The following is a 19,783-nucleotide window of genomic DNA, read 5'->3' as shown; positions in this document are numbered from 1 at the left end:
GTATTAATGCACAGTGACCCAAAGTAGCAAAATGGAAGTGAACATGGGTAAAGAGAAATAAGGACATTTTAATTAGATGTCACACTAATTTAAGTATATCTTTAGTAAGTGAATCTAATTTGGCAGGCCAATATTTAAATCTCTGATGCATTTGTATAGCAGCGGTGGTCTATATGAGAGGGAAGCTCGGGAGATGTAGCTTCACTGTAATGTGCTTTACTTGTAGATATGTGATATTAAGCAGGACTGTGGTCGGTTAAAATGATAATTGTTCAGATCTCCTCTTCGGCAGGGTATGATGTTCCTGGAGGAGAGGCGGCTGGTGCACAGAGACCTCGCGGCTCGTAACGTCCTGGTCAAATCTCCAAACCACATCAAGATCACTGATTTTGGACTTGCTCGCCTCCTGGAAATAGATGAAAAGGAGTACAGTGCGGATGGAGGCAAGGTCAGTGTTTGAAACATCATACATATTTGTCTAATGAAATTCTTCACATCAAAAAGCACTACAAAGTAAAAGCATGTCAAAAAAATCTAAAGATGATTTATGGAAAAATAAGCAGTATTAATTTGTGTTCGCCAGCAGTTCTTCTTGTAAAGGAGTTTGTTAAATCCTTTTGAATGAAAGTTGACGGGTCTCATTTGGACTCTCATTTAATTCTGAGCATGAATGCATTTCACACCTTCCCAAAACAAAGTATTTGGTAAGACAATAAAGTCTCATTATTAACGTTAGTTAATGCATTAGTTAACATGAACCAACTATGAGCAATATATCTGTACAGCATTTATGAACCTTTGTTAATGTTAGTTAAAAAAAAAAATACAACTGTTCTACAACTGTTAAAATTGCCATGTTGATATGAAAATGCTCTTTGCAGAAGCTGAAATGTAAAACTGTTATTCATTAACTTAGATGCCCATCAAGTGGATGGCCTTGGAGTGCATTCACTACAGGAAGTTCACTCACCAGAGTGATATATGGAGCTATGGTGAGCTATACACAGTGAAGCAAATTGTGTTTCACTAATACATTGTTGTTTTTTCTGATTAAATTACAAAAAAATGACTGTTATAATTATAATTTGTATTATTATGTTTTGTTTATTTTATTAGTTTTTTTCTCGAGTTATGTAATATTAAATATTTATATTTAGTTAATTTATTTTAAAAAAACAATCTCAATTAGTTTTATTCTAAATTATTATTAAATTACATATATTATTAAATCGTTGTATTTGATTATTTATTTATTTATTTATTTATTTTATTTAAGTAATATTTATTATAATATTTATTTAACATTGACTTAACTTATTTTTAACCCTCTGGTGCTCTTCTGTCATTTTTGATCGAAAAATTGTTTTATTTTTGTTTGAATTTTTTTTTTTAGTCAAAGGGGGTTTTTTTTTATTACTTTTTGCACTTGCTATGTGAACACTGAAAAAAAAAAAAAGGTTAAACGGCCCTTGAAATAAATGGGAAACAAATTTCATCTAGTGGAAATGTTTGGTACTGCATCCAAACAAAATGTTTCTGAAAGCTCATTTTTTGAGATATCAACCTCAAATTTAGAACACAACTTGTTTAGAATTATGGCTTTGGTTTTCTTGCAGAATTCGAGTAAAACATGTTTTGGTAAATATATGTTTCATATAAAATATGCATTATATAACTTTTTTTGTTCACTGTTTTAACTTTTCACTCCAGCAATAATCTGCCAAGTGTCTTCTTTAAAAAGAGACCAAACCTGTTCCAAGTCTGTTCCAAAGCGTTCAAGATTTATGACAGTTAAAGTGGGAAATTTTGTGCTCAAAAAGTGGTTAACGGGTAATAAATGCATAAATATAATTTAGTATCATAAAATCCCCTAAAAATACAAAATTTTAAATAAAAAAGCATTATCAAAATAAAGTGTAGTACAGTATAGTACATTCATGTATTCAAATATTCATTGATACATTCATTTATTTCAGTCATTTTTGACCGCCACACAAGGAGCACCAGAGGGTTATCTTTTTAGCATTCTCAAAGGATACTATCAGCAAAATTTTGGAGTAAATGCAAAACAGCTAAAAGCGGCATTCATAGATCGGATACTGCTTTCTGTAAGATAAAGACAGTTAAGTATAGCTGAAAACAACACATTCTTTGAGGTTTCACATCCACTCCCATAATTTCATGACCATCATGATAACTAACAGTGAGCTTTGAAGATGGACTATGCGTTTCACATTCATTCAGGGGTGACTATCTGGGAGCTGATGACGTTCGGAGGAAAGCCCTACGATGGGATTTCCACACGTGAGATTCCAGATATCCTGGAGAAGGGCGAGCGTTTGCCCCAGCCGCCCATCTGCACCATAGACGTCTACATGGTGATGGTGAAATGTGAGTCATATTCTTAGACTTTATAATCTGTTTATATAGAATGCTTTCCATTTTATTAACCAGTGCTAGATGGAAGATGTGTTTCAAAAACCTGTTGTTATTTTTGAACTTCATTAGGTGCTGTTAGAGGGACAGAAATGACGTACTTTAATATGGTTATGTTTTGCAATTTTGCACAAAAAAAAAGGTACAATGTAAAAAGCTATAGCCAAATCATAACTGGTACGTGTCTTGTACTCGCCGTCACTGCTTTATCCAGCTCTCTTTATGCACTCGCACTCAATTTGTTTTAGCACAGTCGATTCCACAAATAAGTGAAAAGAGACGGAGATTAGATCTGTTTGTCGTAATCATATTTGACTGGAAGACGCCGTTTATGATTTGTTTCAACATAACAATTATAACACCTCAGAGAGATTTTAATATTCCTGCATGAAATCCGCTTTTATTGCTTACCATTTGTGTCAGATTGGAGGGGAAATTCAATGAAATTAAGAAATTAGTATCAAGCAAATGCCAAACCCAGTATATGTGAATACATAAAATGCATGCATACATATTGAGAATTTAGTAATTGTATTTGTTATGTGTAAATGTAAACACAATAAAACCACACTGGCATACATTCAGACAAGAGTTGGCTATATAATAAAAGGCAGATTTGAACTGAAAAGTTATCCATGTTGTTCTGTTTGCACCTCCAGGCTGGATGATTGATGCTGATAGTCGGCCTCGGTTTAAGGAACTCGCTGCAGAGTTCAGCCGCATGGCACGGGACCCTCAGAGATACCTCGTCATACAGGTGGGGATTGCTTAACTTCTTTATGTTTGAAATCGAAATGTTTCATGATCCTGAACCTCATTGGATAACACAATATGTTGTCATCTCAGGGGGACGATCGCATGAAGCTGCCCAGCCCCAACCACAGTAAGTTCTTCCAGAGTCTTCTAGATGAGGAGGAGCTGGATGACCTGATGGACGCTGAGGAGTACTTGGTTCCTCATTCCTTAAACGCTCCTCATATGCCCCGCCCACATGTAGATTCAAATCAAGTAAGCACTGGTGTACCACTTCATATGTGTCACTTCAAAATACAAATAATCAAATTATTGTCGTATTTTTTTTATTTATTTATTTTCGATTTCTTTCACACATGCTTTTATTCCTAGTACATTCATGGACATATTTACATAAATAAAAAGTTTTATATATCATTATCTCTTTTAGCCTAGTATATTGTCACACATTATTATGCAGTCAAGCAATATGTACTTTCAATTATTATTTTAAAAACCTTTCAGTGCATAAATATTGTATTTCCACAGCTTTTATAATCTCAACTGAATAATATACAGTAGTACAACATATATATGTGGTCCAAAAGACTGAGACCACTAGTAAAAACGCATGCTTTGCATTCTTCATAAACATAAACTTTGTTTGTTTCCAGGTTTTGCAGCAATCTTAGATTTTCAGTGTGGTCTCAGACTTTTGGACTCTACTGCATTTTATGTGTTCTTTCTTTGATGATGAGTACTTTATATAAAATATCTGTTTTCACCTTCAGAAATCAGTCAAATGATTTGCTGCTCAAGAAATATTTCTTCTTATTATCAATGTTGAAAACAATGGTGGCTGCTTAATGTTTTTGTGTTCAGGATTCTTTGATAATTAGAAAGTTCAAAAGAACAGCAGTTATTTGAAATAGAAATATGTAGCAATGTAAAAAAATAAAAAATAAATACTGTTGCTTTTGTTCAATTTAATGCATCCTTGCTAAATAAAATATTACACTCTCAGAAAAAAAGGTACAAAAGCTGTCACTGGGACAGTACCCTTCAAAATGGTTCTAATATGTACCATTTAGGTACTAATATGTACACTTTTGGTACCAATATGTACCTTTGAGGGACTAACATGCACTGTTTAGGTACAAAGGTGTACCTTTTGAAAAGGTACCGCCACAGTGACAGCTTTTTTCTGAGAGTGTACTTTCTTTCTTTAAAAAAAAAAAAAAACCTGTCTGACCCCACACTTTTGAATCAGTTAGAAACACAGAGTCACATTGGCTCTGAGAATTATATAGAGCAGTGCCGCTGCACTCTGCTTTCATTATTACTGTTTGAATAGACTCTCTCCATTGCCAAGTTGGTCACAGCATTTCATTTCACCTGAGTAATGAAAAGAACAGGCAAAATGACATCCACTTCCTGCCTCATACAATAATTAAACTTGACCACTTTAAACTTGAGCTTTGTTATATCAGAAAGTGTATCTTTCCCAAAGTGCCCAGTCTAAAAATATATGGTCAATCAAGAAGACCAAAGATACAATGATGCTTTCATACTTTTGCACCCCACCCTATATCTTCTGCTTGTTTTGCAACAAAATATCCACTTTTTAATTTATGAATTTAAGTTGGTCTAGACTTTTTGATGTAATTTATGTCTTAGCAATATGTCAGATCCCGATGCCATATTGTGTGAATTTTTCAAAATGCATTTTTCATGTTACACTTCTCTAACCTCAGCATCTTATTTCCTCAAGTTAATTTGTGTTCCTCCTGTGATCAGAACCAGTTTGGGTATCATGATGGAAGTTTGTGCCCCGAGGAGGGAACAGGGTCCCGACCTCACGTGGCAGTCGCTACAGGAAGTGGCCCCTCTGTCCCGGCAGGATTACAGAGAGCAGGTCTGGACCCGGTAGAGGATCCACACTGTAATGGAAGCTTGAAGAAACAGCCCACCGCTCACTCGGTAGAGGACAGCAGCGGCCAGCGTTACAGTGCAGACCCAACGGTCCTCCTGGGAGAGAAAGGACAGAGGGAAGATACAGATGAGGATGGTTATATGTCCCCTATGAAGGACAAGATCTCCACAAGTATGTTCTCAAGTCATTTATTATAGGAAGTGTAAAAGCACTATCAAGTCGAGTCAAGTCACCTTTATTAATATAGCGCTTTTTACAATACATGTCATGACATGTCATGGTTTCCTCATCCTGATGTCGTTTCAAACCTGTATTACTTTCTTCTGTGGAACTCAAAAGATGGCATCCTAATAAATGTAGGCTACTGCATTGTAAAAAATTGCTAACCTCTCCAAGTCAAAATTTTCTAGTGACTGGTTACATCTAAATTTTTTAATTGGCCCAAGTGCAATTCTTGTTGCAATAGTCTGTTAACATTGGCTCAATGAGAAATAATACGTCAGACTAATTGAAAAATTTAGATGTAACCAGTCACTAGAAATTTTTGACTTGGGGATGTCATTTTTTTTTTTACAGTGTGGTCTTTTTATTTATTTAGTGTTGTCTATTAATATTTACTTTGTTTAATATAGTTTATGGTTTTTATATATGTTAAATATTTTAATTTAGTTTTAATTTAAATATTTATTCTTAATTGTTTAGTTTGAAGTTATATATTTATTCTTAATTGTTTAGTTTTAAGATATCTTAGACAATTTTTATTCTTATTTGCTTTTTCTATTCTTTTTTTGGTCTATGGACCTACTTCTATTTTCCCATTATGGGATTAATAAAGTTCTGTTTGACTGAATCTGAATCAGTGACCACTGAGTCTCAACAGAACAGATCAGTTAAGAAGACTTGGAATATAACATTTTTATGATATGTTTGTTTTGTTTTTTTGCTTTTTGGAGCTTGACAGCCCCGGTCCTCAATCACATAATCACATTTGATTGGTCAAGATATAATTAAGAATTTGCTGCCTCATGTTCCACTGAAGAAATTAATTACACATTAGGGTGCATAAATGTTTACATTTTTGAGGTGAAGAGCCATGTATAAAATGTGTATTAGAAAGCATAATGTCTACACTGTTTTATCCATGTCATTTTCTGTCACTTTTGCAGATCATCTGAATCCCGTTGAGGAGAATCCTTTTGTAACAAGGCGTAAAAATAAAGACGTTCACGCGCTAGACAACCCAGGTTACCACAGCACCCCTGATGGAAAGCCCAAGTGTGAAGATGAATACATCAATGAGCCCCTTTACCTCAACACATTCAACAACACCAGCGACATGAACCAGGAAATGTTATGGAAAAATGGAGTTTCCGTCCCGTTGCAGGTGACCACAGCATCCCACACTCCAGGCACCCACGTTCCCCACATCACACAACTGGGCAAACCCCATCATCACAGCCAAGGACCGCACGTTCACTTCGCCATACCACCGGTTCAGCTGGTACACCCTGTACCGATGAGCCAAAATGATCAACATACCCATCCAGTCCAGTCAATCCATGATCACGCCAGCAAATCTGTTTCGCAAGCACCAGCAGGCCAGATCTGTCTTGTGAGCCATCAAGTCCAACCAGGACACCCAAGCCAATCGAATCGTTCCCCACAACAGTTTCATTTGGCAAAGTCCTCAGTGGTAGGTAAACTGCCAGGTCACCCGGTGCAACCAGGCAGCCAGATTGGTTCCACATTAGTGGACAAGATGTACAAGAATAGCTTTGACAATCCTGAGTATTGGCAGCACAGCCTTCCACCCAAGATTACCCCTCAGAACTCCCAAGACTCTTCGGTGGTCTGCAATAACAAGTTCCTTTACAAGCAGAACGGCCGCATACAGCCTGCCGTGGCTGAAAACCCTGAATATCTGTCTGGAATGAAGCCAGGAACAGTCCTGCCTCCTCCTCCGTACCGGCAGAGGAACACTGTGGTCTAAAATCCAGGTCTCCATGCTCTGAGGAGCCTGGTTCTTCTACCAGCACCTTAAATGTCTTTCCTTGATCCTCTGGTGGTCAAAAACGGGACTAGAAATAATCCAAGCCACTGAACTGACATTATGCCACATCAAATATGGCATAAAAACTTTGGGGAGGAGGTCAACGCAACCCATCCAAACACCATCCATCCCCACAAACCTTACCGGTCACCCAGGAACATAGTTTTTCTCCTCTACAGGTATTTTAAAGCGTTTCATACAGGACTGCACATAGTTAGATCTACTAACATCATTAACTTGGTGAAATCAAAGATTCCAGACACTCTCAAAGGTCCTTAATTTGAGTCTGAAACAGAACATGGATGTTTGAAAGTAAAAAAAAAAAAAAATCATTCTGAATGGGAAGAGAAGTGTATTTAAAAGAAAAAAGGAGCGAATATGCACTTGAATTTTATATTTTCCTGACTGGAACACTTGCACTTTTTCAGCAAATCCTTCATACCGCCAAAACTGCTGCCCTACTGGGAAGACTACTGTTAGACCTGAGAGGATTGTGAAATCATGAACAGTCGAGTTGCTCAGCACAATGAGTTGAATAAAAGGCTGATAAAGGCACTGAGAGGTATTTGTTCATATTGGGAATACAATACAATAATTGTCAGTGAAAGTCACAGGGGTTATTTCCATTTGATGAGTGGTGAACTCACCTGTTGAGAGATACGGAGAATTAATTATCAGGAAGAACGGCACTGAATGGTTTACAGGGTGTTTACATTCATTTACTTCATCGGTACCTGAATTGAGTGGGAACTTTAAATCTCCTTTGCCGGAATTTTTAACTGTTACTTTTCTCTTCTTATTGGTTGGAAGACATATCCAGACTTGGTCAATATGCTATCAACACAATAAGGTCAACATGAAATTGATCCTATTTACTTCATTAATGTTCTGGGTGTTCCACGTTTTTTCAATGACAAAATGTTAAAATTTGTTCATCACAATGTATAATTTGAACGTCCACCACTAAAATAACTTCTAATGTCAAAATTATTTCATCAACAGCCAACTACACTGTAAAAATGATTCTTCAAAGAAAACAGAGATTTCTTACTTTAAAATGTAATGTTAAATTCAATGTTACTTGCCATTTCTTTTTAATTAATTGTGCAATTTAATAGCAATTTCTGAGTGAAAATTGTTTCTACAACTTTTTTGTTTTATTCAGTGTACCTATTGTGGCATTGTTTATTATTAGCTAATTCCAATGTCATACAGTTATGGCAATAATACCAAACAATGATCAATTTGAACAAGTACTTTAATTCTGAATTTGACCTTCGGCCTCCACATCCCAGTCAGAAAGTCTCCTCAGAAGTAGGTGCCAGTTGCGTTTTAGAAGTTTTTGCAATCGACAAACTCGCATTCAGGGCATTTTATGGTGATACATGCCCATTTTCACAATCCAGTCATTTCACGGTTGATAAAATGAAGTCTGAATATCCTGTTTAGCATCACATTAAGGAAGTAAACTCTGAAAGCTGTTTTATGTTGACTTTCAATCATATATTTTCAGTGTTTTGTTGGTGATATTTCGCCTTGGTATTCTTTTGTGTGTCTGGACTGCGTCCTGTTTCCAACTGAAGTTAGTAAATCAAATGAATACATTTAGTTTTAATCTGCTGGTTAACATATTTACTAGTAACTTTGAGTTTGTACAATTCAGTGTGTCAGTACTGAGCCTTTGACGGATCTGTAATTGGAAAAATGGAATTTGGGCACAACAATTATTTTATTATCATTACTATTTATTCACAATGGCTGCTATGCTTTTATTTTGGGCATTTCATTGTATTTCATAAAATAAATTTTCTAGTTAACACAGCAGGTTTACATGAATTAGGGAGGTTGGGTATGTGATGCTGTGTTACGCATCACAATGTCACATAACTGAGCTGTATTTTGTAAAATTGCAAACACTTAAAATGTGCCACTTTTCAGCACTAACATAATTAGAAAACAGCCTTCTTTAGTCTCTATCACTGTCAGTGGTCTAAAAGTGTGTGGTTTTATTTTTGTAGTTGTCTGTGATCTCACACCTAATAAGAAGTGTAGCACAAATACAGTAAGTGTTGCCCCTGTAGTTTCCAATCTACTATCACTCGTAGTTTCTGTGCTTTTAATGATGTGTTGTCAGAAGACTAGTTCGTAGGTCAAATAAATCCCATTTTGGTGACATTTTGTCCGATTTGTGGCATATGAACACAAAGACATTAGGGGTATTGTGTTGCAACAAGATGCTTGAACATTTTAACAGTCTTTAACTGCCAAATATAACAAAGCCTAATCTCGAGGCACCGTTATCAACAATTAAGCTGTTTTAGTTCTTCATTACTGGCCATTTTGATCTCATTGTTATATCTAGGTATTACCGGAAATGTGTTTGTGTACATACTTGTACATTCAGATTCAAGTTCAGAGTATTATAAAGTGTAAACCCTTTCAAATGTGTAACTTTGGTCTAAACTTTAGTCTGGTCAGAATCAGTGAAAGACTTTTGTACATCTGTACGTCTGTAAAGTTCATACCACTGGAAAAAATGGAGTCAGTAATATTTTTTAATATTTTAAACTGATATGAAAGTTCAAAAGAACAGCATTATTCCGTTAGTCTCTCTCAAACTCTCTACCGTTAGTGTAAAAGGGTTTGCAGTTTATATTCTCTATACATTGATATTGTCCTTTATTAGCTACCAATGTATGAAAATAAACGTGCACTTGAACCCACACTGTATTTTACATACTAAACATGCCTACGAATACTAATGAGATCATGTTTAACTGGCTGGAATGAATTAAATTAACCATATTTGAAATCGTTTAACCATATTTCATCATTTTACTTGAAATATTAACGTGTAAACTGATGCATGTGGAACCACAGCAGGGAAGCATCTGTTTACACAGATTAAGCAATTTTATGGACTGCCGAGAATCAGCGTATAAGAGTCACACAATTTGCAGTAATTCACTATTCAGAATGGAGTGGGAAGTACAGATTTTTCTAAACATACGACATTTTGTGTGCAGTAAAATGTACAGTATTTCTGAGCCATGAGGCATTTGGAGTGACTGTAACGTGGGTTCTTCTAAAGGGAAGTGAATAGTATTTTTGTAGAGTGTTGAAAGATTTATGGGGAAGTGTAAATATATAGAGATTGTTGCATCAAGTTTTTTTTTGTTTTTGTTTTTCCATTTCTTTGCCATAAAATGTTCAGTTCTGTTTAACATGCACCGTCTGTAGTAATGGTCTGACATTGTGTCAGTAATGTTGTATATGTGACGTTTGATTTGATCTCAAATGATGTTGTTTTCCTCTGGCCTGTTTCTTTCTGTGTCATGCTCTGTTCTGTGAATTTCTTCTTCTCTCGCTGCTTCTATGGTTAGCTGTGGCCCTTTCCTTCCCTCCATAAGTGCCCATTTTCTCTATTCTTTACCTTTATCTTCTTTATCTTCTATTAGTTGTAAATATAACTTAAGACTTACAGAAAGGCGCAACAGAAGATTATCTACTTCTGTCAACCTAATTTTAAAACAATACTGGCATATCTAGAGTGAATTATATTTATTATGACATTTTGTTTTGTATGTCTGCATTTGGTTTGATTGCTTTGTATTAGATATGATCATGATGAGAAACTTGCTACAGTTGAAGCACTTGCAGTAAAATGTTTAAAATCACTGGGTGGCTTATCCATTATTACTGATGGTGGTATGTGCTAAGCTAACTAGAAATATGTTAAATAATTTATAGTAGCCTAAAAAGTATTTGGACTCTTAAGTCACACTTAAAAAATGAATTTTGGGGCATTCAATAACAAAATATTAAACCAAGTGGTAATTGCAGTGATACTAGATTTTTTTCTCATCTTCAAGGGACAGTTAATTCTGCCATTAATTACTCACCCTCGTGAAGTTACAAAGACTTTCGTTCATCTATTTTATACAAATGAAGATCTTTTTAATGAAATCTGAGATATTTCTGTCCCTCACAACTACCACTTTCAATCCCCAGAAATGAAGTAAAGATTAAAGTAGCCTAATCCATGTGACTCCAGTGGTTTAACCTCAATTTTATGAAGCGACTGAGTGCTTTGTTTGCACAAAAAAATAATAATAATATTATGCTGCGTTCCAGACGAGGTTGGTAAGAATTTAAAAATGTATTTGTCCCACTTCAGACCTTGGTGAGTTCCAGCCAATCAGACGTCACGCTCACATGTTGACCACATGATGTCTCCACGATGGGGGGAAAAAACTGTAAAAACAACATAAAACGTTTTGAAATCAGCTGATGAAAAGCAAAAACAAAAGTATTATTACATATACTTAATGACTAATGTTTATTTTTACGTTTATGCTCAATGGAAGCAGGACTTGGCGACATCTTGGAAGTGACGTGGTTGGGGTTGATCGAGGTTCCCCATGTTCACAGCCCGAATGTCCGACTTTGAGTGACGTTCCAGACGTTACTTCCAAGAACGAGGTGCCAAAAATCCAAATTCCGAACTGTCTGGAACGCACAACGTCTGCTCTTGCGTCAACACAACACGCATGCGTCGTGGGGCTCTCGTGAACGCGCATTGGTGATTCATATTTTGGAAATAAAGTGGTAAATTAGGGTTAGTTTTTTTTCCCCGTAAACAAAGCACTCGTGTCGCTTCATAAAGATTTTCATTTGTCTTGCGGGTTTGGAACGACATGAGGGTGAGTAGCTAATTAATGACAGTTTTTCATTCTTTGGTGAACTGACCCTTTGAGCCATTTTTGCAATGGCATTTTAGTGAATGAATGAAGTCAGTTCCTGTCAGTTTCCAACCTGAAAGTGTCAAAATGCTTTTTAATTTGAGCAGCATATTGCTTTATAGTTTAAAAACTAACATTATTTATTTTGTGTTTGAGGTTATTTTTTTATTTTTATTTTTTTTAATGTGCTTCTGTCATGGTTTATTTTATTTATTTTTTAATTATTATTAATAAATGCCACTTTGTTCAATACTTTATTATTTTAATGCAGTAATATTCAAAACATGTATAAGTGTGCCCAAAAATGTTTGGGGGCCACTGTGTTTTAGAGCTTTGTCAGTTTTGTACATTGTTTTAGTTTCAGTTTTATTATAACATTAAAAGTCCCCCCAGACAAAACTACAAAAAAAAAAAAACATTAGAGTCAGTAGTTCAAATCATTCCCCTTTCTGTTTCCATTTTAATTGGTAGTGACCACCCTCCACCAAACTGAATGCCAACTGAACTGAAATACTTCATATTTGTTACATGATCCTGTTACAAAGTATATTTTCAATTTAATATGAATAAAGTTAAAATGAATTTGAACAAGAAAGTGTGTGGTTTACTACCATAAGAATGCATGCAGTAATGTTTGATAATACAAATGAAGTCTCCTAAAGACCAGCTTTAAATAAATTGCATTTATTTACGTTTCATATTATATAAATTAATCCTGTTTGTTTTATCAAAAGGGAAAAGACTGTCGCTCATGTCTTTTATCAATATAGCATCTGACAATATCAAAATATCAAAATCTGTGACAGTGAATTATTCAGTTTTGAAGCATAAAAGCGGGTTGTTGCTGATGCATTTAATAAATCTTTTTCACACACCACTAATTCCACCTCAACAAAGTTTTAAAGAATTCCCTAGCTATAGGAGTATCAGCAAAGTTATCTTATATTCAACAGAAGTCTTTTGCTGAACTCAGAGACTTTCACTCGAGTCATAAATAAATCACAACTGTCCAATGCTGGGATACCTCTCTGATGTTTCAGATATTAATACTAATCAGCCAACTGCATGCTGGCTGTTCAACATGTTTATGCAGTGAAACCCAGCTTGTTTTATCAAAAGAAAAACTGAATTCGTTGTCAGGATGCTAGTATGGTTGTCTGGGCGTTGCTATTCGGTTGTTAAGATGTTCTGCATGATCTTTAACATGAAGCTAGGGCATTAATCTGGGGTGCGTCTCCTGTACAACTTCGTATGTAAATAAAAGCCTCTTCATATAAAGTGATTGTCTCTTCAGAAAATTAGGACTTTACGATCTATTTATGAACTTTTTGAAGCGTTAAAGCGGTAGTTGCGTAGCTGTCAATGGAGGGACAGAAATCTCTCAGATTTCATAAAAAGATCCGTGTTCCGAAGATGAACGAAAGTCTTACGGGTTTGGAACAACATGAGGGTGAGTAATTAATGACAGAATTTTCATTTTAGGTGAAGTATCCTTTAACCACCATATTACGATGCATCAGTGTAAAAACTTACTAGCTAGTCACGACTGTTTCCCGAAACCGGTTGCACTGTTGTTTGACCCACGTTCGTTTGACAATATGTGCTGGAACCTGGAAGATTAATTCAACACTGGTTTCCTCAAGATTTTCCTATAGGTATTTATCATGTTTATTATTTTTTTTCAATTTATGAGTAAAATAAGGTCTGTGGTAAACATAACTTGATCAACTTGACACTTTGATCTACAATGTAGATTACACATATGACATACCTATATCGAAAACGCGAATTTTGAATAATTTTAAGATAAGAACGTTTGGGTGTTTGCAGATTAAGTTGTACAGCAAAACGTTCAAATATCTTCAAGTTATGTTTACCACAGACCTTATTTTACAGACAAATTGAAAAACCCCATAGGAAAACCTGTGACAAATCAGTATTCCGGGTTTTGACATCATCCTATAGAGTGGTCCAGGGATGACATTTTTCTAGGCCAAAACCCGAAAACCAGTTAGCATTTTAACACTTCTGCGTCCTTGTTAGCGCGCCCACCTCCCATTCTGGAGCTCCCGGATCGAGTCAGAGGGGTTACACTTGTGAACGATGCTTTTGGTAAACCTACCCCAGGTCGTTTAGAAAAATAATCGCACATTTCTTCTCAAGAAGCTGAGCAATTTGAGATATCGATAGTAAGTATGAGGAATAATATGAGGAATAGTAATGATGCCATAGTCTAATATAGGCTTGAACAGGGGCAATGGGACAATGAGTACACATTGTGAAGAAAATAGGCTTTGAGAAGAAAGAAAATTTGTTTATTTAATGTATGTGCAAAACAACATCTCGTTGAATGAAGTGTCAGCTCACTTAGACAGGCCTGTGTTAGATCTACAGGGCATGCAATTATACAAAATCAGTCTGTATCTACCGCTCTGATGACAGCATTGTTGGACAACAATTGCTATTTAATTGGGGTTGCCACACTGACAGGCATATTACTTCTTTAACTGTCAGGTGGCTGTGTCATTAAAGCTGTATTGGACATGCTTGTCAAGTCTTAATTATCCCTCGAGCATCTTTGCATACTAGCCTGTCCCCTTTTCCCACTTTCATATTTCTCATGCTTTTCTTTTGCAGTGTTACTTTTTAGCAGGAATGAAAGCCTTGACTAACACAATATATTGCTCTAATCAGTGTATCCCACCTAGTCTCATTTGTTACAGACAAGCTCCTGTCTGAGCTGGATCGGTAGGCTAATAATGCCTCATGTGAAGCACTCGCAACAATTCCCAAAAGACATTTCAAGTACAAAAAAACTCACTTTTGAGTTGTACTTTCCTTATTGTCCCTAAAAGCTCCCATTTCCAAGATATTTCTGCAAGTCTGTCAATTAAATGGCCCCAAAAGAATATTTCTAATATTTAATTTTGTTCACATCTCTTCCACATCTCTTCTTCTCTTCCTTTTTAGTTTGCTTCTTTTAAAAGAGTCCAAGAGTACTTATAAAACATCAGTAGCTTCAAGAAATAATGGAATTAATTTAGCAACTTTGCTCAAACCCTGCTTTTGCTGAAGCATTTTTCTCTTTTCTGGTATTTTTCTTTTTCATGAGGTGTAAATATCAAAGAGTTGTAGTTTACTGTTGGCTCATATAAAGTACAAGTGTACTACATGAAATAGTCTTGGATGTGAATGCAAGTTATTTGTCATAAATGAAACTGTCAGATTGGGTTGCCAGTATCCTATCAGTATGTAGAATACCTGCTCTCATGCTCTAGTGCTATTCTCAAGTATTTTGCCCCAGATGGCATGTTTAGACTTTATTTTTGTTATGTTTAGACCTCTCCAACATCTCACACTAGATAAGAGACAGAGATGGAGAGTTGCAATTTCCACAAAGCCACAACATTCTCTGTTCCCTTTCAAGGGAACTCGCGTTGCGTCGAGTTTGACGCTATGGGAACGCTTTGCGTGATGACGTCTTGAAGCACATGTAAAATCAGTCCAATGGTGTGGCGGAACGTCAGAGGCGGGTGACGTCACGTACCAGGAAGCTATAAAAGCCGGCCCGAAACAGAAAACGAAAGCTTTCTGAGTCTTCAGTTGCGCTCTGTGTGAAATCTGTCTGTATATTTGGTGTTGTCTGTCTATATCATATATATATACACTCCTGAACAAAATCTTAAGACCAGGGGAAACATTGCAAGTATTCGCATTTCGCGCTGGTGGATCATAACTGGGTTGTTAGTACTGCTTCAGAATGCCAAAAGAAGAAACAGGTGCAAGAGACAAAAAATAGAGAGTAGGCAATTTATTGAAAACGGCATTTAAACTCAAACAGGCTGTTCATCAGCTAATCAAAAGTTTAAGACCATAGCCATAAAAAGGTCAAATCTGCACAAAAATATGGCTTTCATGTCATTGTTCTTCAGGCAGTCACACTGTCATGATCTCCTGATGGCAAAGGCAAAAAGGCTTTCTCTCTTTGAACGTGGCAGGATTGTTGAGCTGCACAAGCAAGGCCTCTCGCAACGCGCCATCGCTGCCGAGGTTGGACGCAGTAAGACAGTCATTTTACATTTCTTAAAAGATCCTGAAAGTTATGGGACAAAAAAGTCAAGTGGTAGAGCCAAAAAAATTTCACCTGCACTGAGCCGCAGGATCCGACGGGTTGTCCGTGAAGACACAGGTCGATCCTCAACCCAAATTAAGGCCCTTACTGATGCTGACTGCAGCCCAATAACCATAAGACGGCATCTGCGAGAGAAGGGCTTCAAGAACAAAAAACGTCTTCAAAGGCCACGTCTCCTCCCACGCCACAAACTTTCCCGTTTGGAATTTGCAAGGGAGCACCAAACATGGGACATTGAAAGGTGGAAGAAAGTTTTATTCTCTGACGAGAAAAAAATTAACCTGGACGGTCCTGATGGCTTCCAACGTTACTGGCATGACAAGGAGATCCCACCGGAGATGTTTTCTACGCGGCACAGTGGAGGAGGCTCCATCATGATCTGGGGTGCTTTTTCCTTCAATGGGAAAATGGAGCTTCAGGTTGTGCAGGGGCGTCAAACGGCAGCTGGCTATGTGGATCTGTTGCAGCGGGCATCCCTCTTGACTGAGGGCCCCCGTCTGTGCGGTAATGACTGGGTCTTTCAACAGGACAACGCTGCAATTCACAACGCCCGCCTGACGAAGGACTTCTTCCAGGAGAATAACGTCGCTCTTTTGGACCATCCTGCGTGTTCCCCTGATCTAAATCCCATTGAGAACATTTGGGGTTGGATGGCAAGGGAAGTTTACAAAAACGGACGTCAGTTCCAGACCGTGGATGCCCTTCGTGAAGCCATCTTCACCACATGGAGCAACGTTCCCAGCAGCCTCCAGGAAACAGTCGCATCAAGCATGCCGAAGCGAGTGTTTGAAGTGATCAACAAGAACGGGGGGGCTACTCACTACTGAGTCTTTTTTTGACACTTTTAGTTATGTTGTGGGTTTATTTTTGGGCTATGGTCTTAAACTTTTGATCAGCTGATGAACAGCCTGTTTGAGTTTAAATGAAGTTTTCAATAAATTGCCTACTCTCTATTTTTTTGTGTCTTGCTCCTGTTTCTTCTTTTGCCATTTTGAAGCAGCACTTACAACCCTGTTATGATCCTCCAGCATAAAATGCGTAAAACTTGGAATGCTTCCCCCGGTCTTAAGATTTTGTTCAGGAGTGTATATTCAGTATGGCGAGCGAGCAGCAGTTTAGAGTGTGTGTCCATCCCTGCCCGCGTTATTTAACGGGAGGTGACACACACACTCTTTGTGTTGTTTGTTTGGGAGAGGAGCATGCCCAGTCAGCACTCGAGGGTGGTGACTGTGTGCATTGCTGTGCGCTTCCATTGCGTACGCTCCGATCCCGCTTGGCTCGGTTCAATCCCGACCACGCTCCCCAGGGCTCGGGTCCCGCCGCTGCCGAGGCACGGCGTCGATCTCAGACCTGGGGTTCACAGATGGATTTATCAGTGGATGTTGAGACGGGCTCTGCCTTATCTCAGCATCCGTCTGATAGATCCAGTGCCTCTTATCAGGGTGTGGAAGCACGCGCTGCGGTTTCTTCCCCCCCGATAGAGGTACCAGTACTGCAACTATCCAGCTCTGAGGAGTTGGATGTTGTGAGTATTGTAGCTGAGTCTGAGGATTCGCCACCTCAGTCTCATGCGTTTGAGGAACTGCTCGATGTCATTACTAGAGCTGTTGACAGACTGTCTATTGAGTGGCCAGAAGATAGGCAGGACGTTCGTTCGAAAAGTAAGCTCGACGAACGCTTCCTGCCATCTCGTGCGCAGCCCCAGCGCAGGAGCCTGCCGTTTTTCCCCGATCTCCACACCGAGGTGTCGAGATCGTGGGCGAAACCAGTGTCATATCGAGTGTATACTGCACAAACATCACACTATTCATCCATTCACAATTATAAAGAGCATGGTTATGGGGAGATGCCGAAGGTGGAAGAGACGCTCGCGAGCTATCTCTCTCCAGCAACGGCATCTTCTCTGAAGGCTCCTGCACTTCCATCCAAGCCAGTAAAAGTTACTTCTTCCCTGGTTCATAAAGCTTATGCCGCCGCCGGTCAAGCTGCAGCGTGTTTACATACAATGTCCATAATGCAGGCTTACCAGGCTGAGTTATTGGGTGATTTTGAGGAGGGCGGGGGTATTAGTGCTGATACGGTGTCTGAACTGCGTAGAGCCACGGATTTGTCTCTCAGGGCCACCAAGGAGACGGCTAAATCCATCGGCCGCTCTATGGCAGCCCTGGTGGCCACTGAGAGGCATCTGTGGCTCAACTTAAGTGACATAAAGGACAAAGAAAAACATGTTCTTTTAGATGCACCAGTATCCACGCAAGGGTTATTTGGAGACGCAGTTAATAGTGCTGTAGCGAAGTCACAAGAAGCTTCAAAACAGGCAGCTGCACTTCAGAAACTTCTCCCCCGCCGTTCTTTCTATGAGGCTGCTGAGCGGGAGCAGCCTCACTCCTCTAAAAAGAGCGCTGAGCACCGCGCCACTCAGAAACAGAGCGTTTCCTCCCGTGCTCCCCCACAAAAATCTCGGGGACACGGAGGGCGCTCTCAAACCCAGCAGTCTTCGAGGGGTAAAACGGATCTGCGGACCGTTATTACCGCCAAGAAGGCTGCTGGGAAAAAGTCCTGATGTCTGAGGGCTCAGGACAAATGAGGGTAGTCCCCCCGAAGCAGAGCGGTTAACACCTCTTTTCACGGTGCCCGTCTCTCTTCGGTGCCCTCAGGGGACCGTTCTGCCAACCCTGCCGCCTCCGGCGTTACAGGGCGCAGCGGTCTCCGGCGAGCACATATCTCAAGGTCCACCCGGAAACGTAGTGGCCTCGGGATGCCCGCCCCCTCTGAGGAGGGTGCTAGAGCAGTCTGTTTGGTCGTTCCCTGCCGGTGCGCCGTTACAGGGCGACGAACCGACTGCTCAACAGCAGGAGAAAAATACGGTGCCGTCTCTCTTCGGTGCCCTCAGGGGACCGTTCTGCCAACCCTGCCGCCTCCGGTGTTACAGGGCGCAGCGGTCTCCGGCGAGCACATATCTCAAGGTCCACCCGGAAACGTAGTGGCCTCGGGATGCCCGCCCCCTCTGAGGAGGGTGCTAGAGCAGTCTGTTTGGTCGTTCCCTGCCAGCAGTCTGTTTGGTCGTTCCCTACTCAACAGCAACAAAATCCAGAAACCAGTCTCGAGAGACTGGTACCTCTAGTAGAATCTTTGACAGCGTGGAAGCTACTGTCAAATGTTTCTCGTTGGGTCCTGCAGACCGTGGAAAAAGGGTATTAGATACAATTCTAGTAACGCCCACCGCGGTTTATGGGGGTCCTGCCCACAATGGTGGGCCCCGAGCAGGTTCTGGTTATGGAACAGGAAGTAAACACTCTGTTAGAGAAAGGGGCCATAGAATATGTACCTCCCTCCAACAGGGAAACCGGGTTTTACAGCCGGTACTTCATAGTTCCAAAGTAGGACGGGGGATTGCGTCCCATTTTAGGTCTTCGAGTTGTCATGCAGCTCAAGTTCAAAATGTTAACATTGAGACAATCGTGCCACAGATTAGTCCGAGGACTGGTTTGTCACGATAGACCTCAAGGACGCATATTTCCATCCGTCCGTGTCATTGGAAGTTCCTGAGGTTTGCTTTCGGGGGCAAAGCATACCAATATCGAGTTCTTCCATTCGGCCTGGCTTTATCACCCCGCACTTTCACCAAATGCGTGGATGCAGCTCTGGCGCCTCTGCGCCTCCGGGGTATTCGCATCACGAACTACATCGACGATTGGTTGATTTTAGCTCAGTCGCATTAGATGGCGGTTCAACATCGAGATGTTGTTCTCGCCCAT

General features: G+C 39.1%; 1 protein-coding gene across 1 annotated transcript in view; it reads left to right on the top strand.

Moving 5' to 3' along the window:
• LOC311076195 (receptor tyrosine-protein kinase erbB-4-like) overlaps positions 1-12,474 on the top strand; it is a 174,757-nt gene extending 162,283 nt beyond the window's left edge. The window contains exons 21-27 of the mRNA XM_084104167.1: positions 293-448; positions 917-992; positions 2,245-2,391; positions 3,096-3,193; positions 3,283-3,444; positions 4,966-5,272; positions 6,268-12,474. Coding sequence (XP_083960293.1) covers positions 293-448; positions 917-992; positions 2,245-2,391; positions 3,096-3,193; positions 3,283-3,444; positions 4,966-5,272; positions 6,268-7,091 — 1,770 coding nt within the window. The 3' untranslated portion in view covers positions 7,092-12,474. The remainder of the gene's footprint in view (positions 1-292; positions 449-916; positions 993-2,244; positions 2,392-3,095; positions 3,194-3,282; positions 3,445-4,965; positions 5,273-6,267) is intronic.
• The last annotated feature ends 7,309 nt before the right edge of the window (positions 12,475-19,783 follow it).

This window comes from Abramis brama, assembly GCF_963993115.1.
Source record: "Abramis brama genome assembly, chromosome: 2".
Taxonomy (NCBI): Eukaryota; Metazoa; Chordata; class Actinopteri; order Cypriniformes; family Leuciscidae; genus Abramis; species Abramis brama.
Note: the sequence above shows the minus strand (reverse complement) of the source record. Positions and strands in the feature narration are given on the sequence as shown.